At 40.3% G+C, this 10,458-nt stretch overlaps 1 protein-coding gene across 1 annotated transcript in view; it reads right to left on the bottom strand.

Annotated features, from left to right (window-relative positions):
• Positions 1–1,952: 1,952 nt before the first annotated feature.
• The window catches only part of rem2 (RAS (RAD and GEM)-like GTP binding 2), a 33,299-nt gene continuing 24,793 nt past the window's right edge, over positions 1,953–10,458 (bottom strand). Inside the window, exon 5 of the mRNA XM_085140484.1 lies at positions 1,953–4,684. Coding sequence (XP_084996610.1) covers positions 4,356–4,684 — 329 coding nt within the window. The 3' untranslated portion in view covers positions 1,953–4,355. The remainder of the gene's footprint in view (positions 4,685–10,458) is intronic.

The raw sequence follows: 10,458 nt of genomic DNA, 5'->3' as shown, positions 1-10,458 counted from the left end.
GATTGGTTGTAGGCTTTGGCGCTCTTGCCTTTTGTCTCGAGGCTTTTCTCTACACCTGCTAAATCTAGGGTGGAGCAGAAAGCGGGTAATGTTCAGATTCTTCATGGCATCTTTTTTTTTTTAGGTTGTTCTGTCAAAAAAGCTTCTAGTACTGGTGAAGCAACTTAGTCCTAAAGGGGCACTATCTGTAGTTGATCTGTAGTGATATCCATGCTGATTTTATTTTTGGAACGACATTACTTCAGTAAAACAGGCAGGGCATAGTTATTTTTAGCTGTGTTTTTGTTTTGAGGGAGAAACGAATACCCCGAAGATCACAACACTGTTTTTGTTTTCATCCCAGGCTTTCATCCCATGCATGAAAAATTTGTTCATGACGCAAAAGGCTCTGAAACTTTTCCTGACACAAAACTGGTTAAACCAGTAATAAAATGAGACTTATGCTGTTTTTTATTTTGTTGTTTTTTTCCGCCTTTCTTCGTACTTTATGTGGCATATTGCTCACTAAATAAATCTTCCTCAGGGCACTCGTGGTTCTTTTATTGTTGTACAAGAAAAAGTCCCAGGCAGAACTGGAAACATTAACAATGCTTCAGTTCCAGCAATCATTTCATTGCAATGCGGCAATTAACAGCCATTTTTTATAAACTGGCGTTAGAGAAGATGAAATGTCTGCTGTGAAAACGGTCTATTTAACTTCATTTTCCCGTCGTCATACGCTGCCCTCTGGAATTACGCTCTGTGAAATTAAATGTTCTTAGCAGTGCGAGTGGTACAGATGAAATTCCATTTACTTCCGTTTTACTGGAAGTACATCTGAAAATCTGGCCACATAAATCCAAACTTTCTGCATGGTGAGATACTATTAGATGTTCAGTCAGTGAGGAGAAAAATCATGCAAGTTGGGTGAACCACAGAGCTGCAGTCAAAAATATAAATATAACTGAATAGGTTGGAGCTGAGTGTGTGATTGAGTTAGCAAGTGAGCAAAGTTGAAGTTAAAAAGTCCAAAAAGTATGGAGCCACTGAAGCCTATAAGGTTCAAATAGTATTTACAAGTTCTTTGCAGAACATCTTCATACGCTCATCGGCCGCTGAACTCTGGACATCTGTTCAGCTGCTTATTAACACACATATGTAAACAGCCAATCTTACAGTAGCAACTCAGTGCATTCAGGCATGTAGACATTGTTAAGATGACCTGATGGAGCATGAGAATGTGAAAGAAATGTGTTTTACGTTACTTTGAACAGGCTGGTCTCAGTATTTCCGAAACTGCTGAACTGAACACACAACCATCTCTGAGGTTTACAGAGTCTGGAAAAGGGAAAATATCCAATAAGTGTCAGTTCTGTTTGTGAAAATGCCTTGTTGATGTTAAAGCAGAAGGTATTTCTGCTTCAAGTTGATAGGAACGCAACAGTTAATCAAATAACCCCTCGTTATAGCCAAGGTATACAGATCTCTGAGTACACAACATACCCAACCTTGAAACACCTGGGCAACAGCAGCAGCAGAAGACCACACAGGGTGCCATTCTTGTTAGCTACAAAGGCAACAATTCACACATTCTTAACACGACTAGATATAGAACACTGGAAAATGAGGAGTCTGAATTTATGTTGCGATGATTTGGTAGGGTAAGATATTGGTAAATAACATGAAGTCATGGATCCATCTTGCATTGTATTAACAGTTCTAGCTAATAATGCAATGCAACATTACACCAAAACGGTTCAGGCTGATGGTGATGTAACGTTGTGTGAATATTTTCTTGGCACACTTGGGTCTCTTAATAGCAATGGATCAATGTTTCTGCTCCCAGCAGTCTAAAGGAGCACCTTTGGAATATTGTGGAATGGGAGATTCACTCCGTGATCCAATATATGTGTGTGTATATATATATATATATATATATATATATATATATATATATATATATATACACACACATACATAGATACATAGATACATAGTAAAAGGATATCTTAATAGAACAATAAGGTAATGGCTAGGATTAACATTGTTAGGCAAAAGTAACTGTTAAAAAAAGTGTTGAAATAGCTAGCTATTAGTTATGGACGTAGCTGTATTAGCCAAACCTGTTTAAAATCCTTAGTTACAGAGACACGGTTAAAATTAAGGAATAGATATGTAGCTTGGAATAATGGCTAAAATGGTTAAAATGTCCAAATATCTGAACACTTGAAGATATATTCCACAAAACAACAAAATTTAACTCCTTTATATGTATTAGCAATAAGCTAATGTATTCATTGAGTCACAACATCTGGCTTCAGCTGACTTGATTGAGGTCTTTGACCTTAAGCGCTGATGTTTTATCCACAGTTAGCGACACAGTTTGCACAAGTTACATTTAGAAAGACTTAAAGTAGTTAGCTCAAAGCTACAGATAGCCTATACAGTGCTAAAAACAATGGTTAAACTAAAGGCAAATGGTGTGCTTTTGTTTATCTACTAACCCAACTACAAAACTACAAAAATTGTAACGATATTCACTTTCATATTAATAAAATCAATATAACATAACCTTAAATGAGCATATTCAGAGCAGAGGGCTGTGGGAACAAGGGGGTACTTCAGTTGATCTGCAAGGTACTGCACAGGTTTGTACGACTGAAAAGGCTAGGAGTGAGTGCTATAGGAGGATTTGTTTTTTGCACTCTCATCATTAAGCAGGTAATTTATCACTTCACACAAATTACAAGTGTTCTGTATATATATAGTGAAGTTTGGGCAGTTCATATTGCTAAGCCTTGGTTCATATTCCTTCTTCCGCTCTATTTTTAACCTAAGATTTTGTTACAGGCGCACAATGATGAGGCAGCATCTTTTTTGCTGCTTAGCCCTAAATAGAGCCAGTGTCCTGAGAATCCATCTCCCAGTCTGTCCAGAAAACCTGATGGTTTATTACACCATCCGTCAGTGTGACTGACAGCTGTAATGAGGTGCTCGTTTTCTAGTGGCGTCTTAAAAAACTGACGAAACACTCGGACTGGATGTCAAAGAAATCTTTATTTATTCTCAGTGGTAAAGACGAGAGTGCTCAGTAGACGATGACAAACGAGTGAGGAAGTGTCAGTGACGCCCCCACGCTTGATGAGATATCAGAACAACGTTTCCAGAACGTTCTTTTCCGGGTCACCTGTGTGGCCAGCCCCCACAGAATTCAGTCGAAACACACATAATAATAATAATAATAACAATAATAATAATGATTATAAGAATCATCATCATCATCATAATAATGATGCCGGTGGGTAAAAAAGGGAAGAGAAGGAATACATCAAACAGCCACAGGTAGATTAGGTTTTCTTGTTTTGTCCCCCTGCGCTTCGAGAGTATCTCAGTGTTCTGTGACTCAGCTTCGATTGAAGAAGAGTTCAGTCTGGTTATCCCTGCCAACGGCTTAGTCCTTACAGCCGTCTTGACTTTTTCTCCTTTGCTTCACATCCTCCAGTAAAGGGTTCTTTGTGCTGATCACTCGTGGTGCGTTCAGCAAAGTTATGGCTTGAGTGCTGACGTTTTAAACCGTGTATAAAAGTCTCAAATGAACATGTGCCATAGGCAGTATCATCAAACACTACTTTAAATCAATATAGGGACAGAACAGTGGATGCAGTGTGGAAAGTGGCCAAAGATGCGTGGAGATGGAGCACTTTTATAAATAGTCTTGCCTTTGAGATGGCGTTGCTAGAGACACTAGCTAGATTGTGCATTAGCTATTGGCCACTGAGGTACAGAATCATGTAACTGTAAAACCTACAGGATCATGTCTTAAATCGTCTACTCTGCATGCTATAAAACAGGGTCTATAACAGGTATACATTAGATTGCTATCAGTCTCTACGTTATCAGTGCGTGCTACTTGGGTGTGTGTTTATTTCTGACCCCAGTCTGTTTCTCATTTCGTGACATTAAGCATCAAATCGCCAGCTTGATCCATCTCTTGTGCTAATCTTCCCTCGCCGGCTCTCATCAGGTAATGAGTGCTCACTGACTCACCCAAGCCAGAGCAACAAATGGAGCTCACCTCCTTATCGTTGATTTTTTGTTCTCACGAAATGAGTTTCGGGCTATCTGTTGATTGTTTTCTCCCACTTTCTCCTCCCCTGACGTTCCTCTTCGGCGGCTAAATTTCTCTCCTTACACCTCTCTAATTTCCCATTCCTGTGAGCCTGCTCCAGTCCTGTTCATGTTGTCCCTCCAGCTCGATCTCCTTTTACTCCTCAGTCTTTTAGCCCCCCACCCACCTCCATGTCTTTCAATTTGGTGTATGTCTGTGTTCATGTTGAGTGTGTCTATTTGCCTGCATTTATGTGTGTGGGTGTGTGTCACAGTGCACTGAGGTCATGACAGGAGCGGGACTTCTGCCGAAGGATTTTGCTGCCCCTGTGGCGGCTCATCTCCCTGTAGCGGCCTCGATCCCGGTCCCTGTCTCGGCCGTACGATCGCGGCACAAGACCGGCCAGGAAGCGCTTGGCCCGGCTCGTCAGGCTCTCCCTGCGGCCAGCACCGGGGTCACCGTCCGTCCATCCGGGGCCCACGCAGTCTCCCCTCGCAGTCCGCACTGCCGCCTCCAGCAGCTCATTGGTGCCGTGTTCTAAGGAGGCAGAGAGCTCCAAGTAGAGGCAGTCAAACATCATGGCGCTGGACTGGGCCTCTGGTTGGAAACAGAGACATTTGGGAAGCATTTTATAACTAAGGATCTACATAATGTCAGCTGTAGATGACATTTAGAGGCAGCAGTTTGAAATTTACGGACACTGGATTGTGAAAACAGCCCAGCTGCCATGTGATGTGTATCACCACGAGGTAGTACTCGAGAGCTCACTCACTGCACTTTTGAAATCTCTATTAGCTTTCTAAGTGTTTGGAAGTCCTTTCACAGAAAATCGTGACCGGCTGTGTGAGATGGGAGGATTGGACTCTTCCCCGCGTAATGTGCTTTTGAAACTGTGCCTGAAAGCTACGGCAGTAAAAGAGAAATAAAAGAGGAAGGGGAATTGTGGTGGGTTTTAGACTGCGCTATTTTATGCGTTTAAAAACAACATTATATTTCTCACTCATGAACATTGAGACTAGAAATCAAATTATTTCCTGTCACAATGTCCTGATGTGATTTACCAGGGTGGCCCACAGAGTTCAAAAGCACTGCAACTTAAGAAAACACAAAGAAGAAATGTTTCAAAAGCATAGAAAACACAATGGAAATAGAAAAAAAAAACAAAGTTGAAGCTTCTTTGAGGCAACAATAATGTGACAGAATGGCTACTAGAGTGTTACTGCAGTGTTATAAGAATAATGCATTTAAAACACACATTACCTGCATATTTCCCCCCCTCACACAGACACATCGTCGGCTTCTTTTAAACATGTCTCAGTGAGGTCATTCGCATGTTTCCCTTTCTGTCACTTCCGAAAGCTGTTCTGTCGTTACTCACTCCCCAAAAACACTTCCACTGTATTTTGTGAGTTTTTGCCATTCTTCTACTTGCTGATTTTTCTAAAGTTGCAGTGCGTTTGAACTCTCAGGGCCACCGTAGTTTACTTGGGTTTTGGAGGTGGATTTGCTAACTTCTGCGTGAGCAGCCTCCAACCACCTATGGAGGTTGTGTGTTACTGTAAAAGACTTGGAAGAAAAGTAAGCCAACCTGGGGTTAGGGTTACGTTGCTTTTCCCAAATTCTACAAAAATACTATGAAGTATGAAGTCATCATATGCGAACAGATGCAACTTCATGACAACAGATGAAACATCGTCAGTTGAGGAAGACTGTGATGCAGCTGAAATAAATTGGTACAATAAGAAACCTGCAGTACAAACAGCTCTCTATCATTTACAAATGTTGTTTTTTATCAAGAAATGTGCATTTCTTATTTGTAATTTTATCTGCCTCTTACAGCACCAGAAAACTAAGGAATCTTAATTCTACCACAAGGCCCTGATTATTGTGCATTTGTAAAATCAGCATTCACAGGTGAGTGCACAAGGACACAGTGAGACAGTTGAGCCAAGATGGGGTTAAATGTGGCCGGGGGTGTATAAGCTCAAATGCTTTCTATCTCAGTGTGACTCTCGTGAATAAGGACAGGTGACTAAGCATGTTGTTGACAAGGCTCAGGATATCAGCTAAAAGCGCCGGTCTGTCCCTGGCCAAACAAGCCACAGTGATAAGGAAAGCTGACAGATACAGATCATTCTACAACAAATGGCTTTCTTTGTTAACTCAAATGGCACAACCACCGCTCTCCCTCAACTGTGCTTTAGCTTTTACTCCTGCTCACAAGCAGCCACGCGCTGGAAAGGTCTTTTAAGTGTATTATTGGCACTCACAATAACTGTTTTTAAAAATTCACCGCAGGAACTTAAAATGACGGCAGCGGGAAGAGGTCACAGCTGTAGAACAATTATGTTTGGTTTTGTGAAGACATTTTAGAGTATTAGTTTAGAAAAAATGATGTCAAGAGCACAGTAATACTCAGATGAAGTGCTGATAAAAACTCAATTGTCTACTCACAATGGATGAAAAACAGCACAAAAAGTAAAGCAAATTTAGATAAGCTGAACCTTTCAATTATGTAATTTTATATTCAGTGTGCCAGAATGACTGAGGCTCTCCTGAGTAGTTCTGATTCTTCTATTAAATGCACGTTACAGTGAACTGAACAATAAAAGATTTATAGCTGTTTTTTAGACCAATAATTGCATAAATACATAAATGTGCATTCCATTTTTTTTCACTTATCCTTAGCTTATGTTTAATGCAATGTGTGTTCCATCTTTAGGTAATATCCCCAGGTATTTCTTAAATCTCAGACTCTATTACAATGGCTCTGTTTGGTTCACAGTTCAAAATAGTTCTCTTTTGTTTTATTGTAAACTGCTTCGTCTGTAACGTGCTGGTTTAGCGAGGTGCAGACAAAGACAGGCCATATCTAAAGGTCACCTCTTTACGTTCCGACTGGGTTCCACTCACAAACTGATGCTAGTAGTACACTGTATTGCCAAAAGTATTCACTCAGCCATCCAAATAATTGAATTCAGGTGTTTCGATCACTTCTATGGCCACAGGTATATAAAATCAGAAACATTTGGGAAAGAATGAGTTGTTCTCAGGAGCTCTGTGAATTCCAGCATAGTACCATGACAGGATGTGACCTGTGTAACAAGTCCAGCTGCTAGTGGTGTAACGCAGTGAAAGAGATTGGGAACAACAGCAGCTCAGCCACAAAGTCATAGGGCATGTAAAATTGCAGAGCAGGGTCAGCAGATGCTACAGACCTGCAAACTTCATGCTGCTTTCACATTAGCTCAACAACAGTGCACAGAGAGCTTGATAGAATGGCTTTCAGTGGCCGCATCCAAGCCTTACATCACCAAGCACCACTGCGTGTAAAGCATGCGGCCACTGGACCAGTGGAGGCGTGTTCTCTCGAGTGACGAATCACGCTTCTCTGTCTGCATGGCCCATGAATGAGTCTGGGTTTGGCGGTTGCCAGGAGAACAGTACTTGTCTGACTGATTGTGCCGAGTGTAAAGCTTGAAGCACGGGGGGATTATGGCAAGGGGTTGTTTTGCAGCCTCTTAGTTTCAGTGAAAGGAACTCTTAGTGTGACATTTCATGCTCCCAACTTTGTAAGTGGCTCCTTTCTATTCCAACACGAGTGCACATCGGTGCATAAATAAAGCAAGGGTCATAAAAACATGAGCAGGTTTGGTATGAAGAACTTGACTGGCCTGCACTGAGTCTTGACCTCAACCTCATAGAACACCTTTAGGATGAATTAGAGCGGAGTCTGCAATCCAGGCCTTCTCACCCAACAAGAATGGTCAAAAATGTCCATAAACATGACATCATACATCATAGGGTGACATCATATTAAACCCTATGCATTAAGCATAGCATCTCCCTCAAGCTGATATGCATGTGAAAGCAGACAAGCAAATATGTTTGGCATTATAGTGGGTAGGTAGGTTTATGGGACCTTTTCCTAAAATAGCTGTGTACTTGAGATGACTAGATATGCTCTCTCTTTTACTTAAAAATATGCTAATGTCATTATTTGAAACTTTGGCAATGATTAAAAGGAGCCACCATTCTAGCAGTACAGTGGGGGAGCTAATTATTTTATCCCCTGCTGAATTTTTACGTTTGCTCTCATACAAAGAAATGAGCAGTGTCTAATTTTTATGGTAATTTCATTTTAATGAGGGATTGAGATGGAATATCAACCAAAAATCCAGAAAAAACGTACATAAAAGGTATAAACTGAGTTTTATATCATTTAGTAAAATAAATATTTGGGTCTTCATCATACTAGAAGATCGATCCACGACCCGTCATCAGTGTTCCAGCTGAGGGAACATTTTATGGACACTGCCCTGTCCCTTGGCCCTCAATGCGGTGAAGTCATCCTGTACCGTTAGCAGAAAAAACACACCCAAAGCATAATGTTTCCACCTCCATGCTTGACTGTGGGGGTACTTGTGCTGCAGGGCAGGGGGTGGTGTTCTTTAAGTCCTCCTCAGCATTTCTCTTCCTCCAAACATAGCAGGCTGCATCAGTGCCAAAGAGCTTGATTTTACTTTCATCTGCAACGCAGCACTTTATCTAAATCATTTACATGTTCACTAGAAAACTTAGGACAGTCCTGTACATGTGCTTTCTTGAACAGGAGGACCTTGCAGGCGCTGCAAAATTACAATCCAATAATGGTGTAGTGTGTTGCCAGTGGTGTTCTTTGTGACTGTGGTCCCATCTGCCTTCAGATCATCAACAAGTTCCTCCTGTGTATTTTCTGGCTGATCAACTACATTTCTTATGACCATCCTGACCCCACGTGGCTAAATCTTACATGGAGCTTCAGACCGAGAGTGACTGATGGTCATTTTTTTATTTCTTCATTTTCAAATAATTGCATGAACAGTTGTCACTTTCTAACCAAGCTTCTTGCTGATGGTCTTGTAGCGTGTGCAGGAGGCTTGTATGAAGGTCTACAATCTTGTGTGTCCACATCAGCATATCATTTGCATCTCATTGGTATTCTGTCTCTCTTAATTAAAAACTACAGTAAAATTAGAGACTGTTTTTCATTCCTTTGTGAGTAAAACTTAACAAATCCAGGAGCTGATCAAAAAATGATTCCCCTAACTGTACATCAAAGACAGAACATCAAAACAAAATCTGATCATCTTAATCCTGTAAGACCAAACCCATCAAAAAAAAAAGCCAGAAAATTCTGATTTTTTGGAACTGAGATGTTTATTAACCATTATAACAAATTCCACAAAAACTTTTTTGCTATATCATGTTGTGTATGATATATTTTTATTATATATTTATTATATATTTTTGTATAATTTGATCAATTGGGCATTTTTGGCAACTTTTTGCTAACAACAATGTTCATTTTAGACCAAAAAAATAGAGTTTTGGCCATTAGATTTTGAAATTATAGCAAGTATTGATCATGTTGATGAGACAGAGGTCTCAGAAGCTCATGTATCAAATATGATACAAAGGGCATTATAGGGTTAACCTTACTTCTTGTGGGACTTTTAATTAAATGGTCGATCAGTGGGTGAAACAAAGAAGTAGGTGACAAAAGATTTAATAAAGTTTCCAAGAAGAAGAACAAAAACCAGACTGTAAAATAACAGAATTCTTCTATGTGGTCACATATGATCATCTCATGGTGACTTAAAGTTTTCTTCCAAAATTTTTCAGGGCTTTCAGTTGGATGGTGAGTTTGGTTTGTTTTCTTGGATATGGAAAATGAGTACATACCTAAAAATGAGTTCAAAACACTGATCCTATAATGCTTACATTATATTATGATATTATATTTCAAATTAAGGCCATTCCTTAATTGTTGTCAGTCTGGTTTTGGTGTGGCTGCTTTTGCAGAGCATGAACATATGCACACCAGTGTTACACGGGTATTGCATTAGGGAAAAACAGCTCCAGATTTGATCTGGGTCTAATAATCCAAGCACACAGCAGCTGTTGAACGTCTGCAGTGTCACCTAATAGTGGGTGAGGTAAGAGAGAGAGGAAATACAGCAAATCCCAGACCAGATTACCAGGACTTTTACTAATACCTACAACAGCTGATTGAATAACCTGTTAAAAAGGAGCTTGCAAAATTGAATTGAAGGGGGAGAGGGCTGAGAGGGGTACAACATGAGAGGATGAAGCAAAAGGAGAAGAGAGAATAAAAAGATGAGGTAAGAGCATTAAACGAGATAACAGAAGCAAAGGAGCAGATCGAAAGCGGGAGGAGGTCAGGCAAAAGTAAAAGTGAAGAGGTGACAGGAAAATAAGCAACAAAACAAAGGAAACGAGTGGAGGAGAAAAGCAGAAGAAGAGAAAAGGAAAGGAGGGAAATAAGAGGAGATGAATAGAAAAGCAAGAAAGATGATGAGAATAAATGA

This window comes from Neolamprologus multifasciatus, chromosome 18 (assembly GCF_963576455.1).
Source record: "Neolamprologus multifasciatus chromosome 18, fNeoMul1.2, whole genome shotgun sequence".
Taxonomy (NCBI): Eukaryota; Metazoa; Chordata; class Actinopteri; order Cichliformes; family Cichlidae; genus Neolamprologus; species Neolamprologus multifasciatus.
Note: the sequence above shows the minus strand (reverse complement) of the source record. Positions and strands in the feature narration are given on the sequence as shown.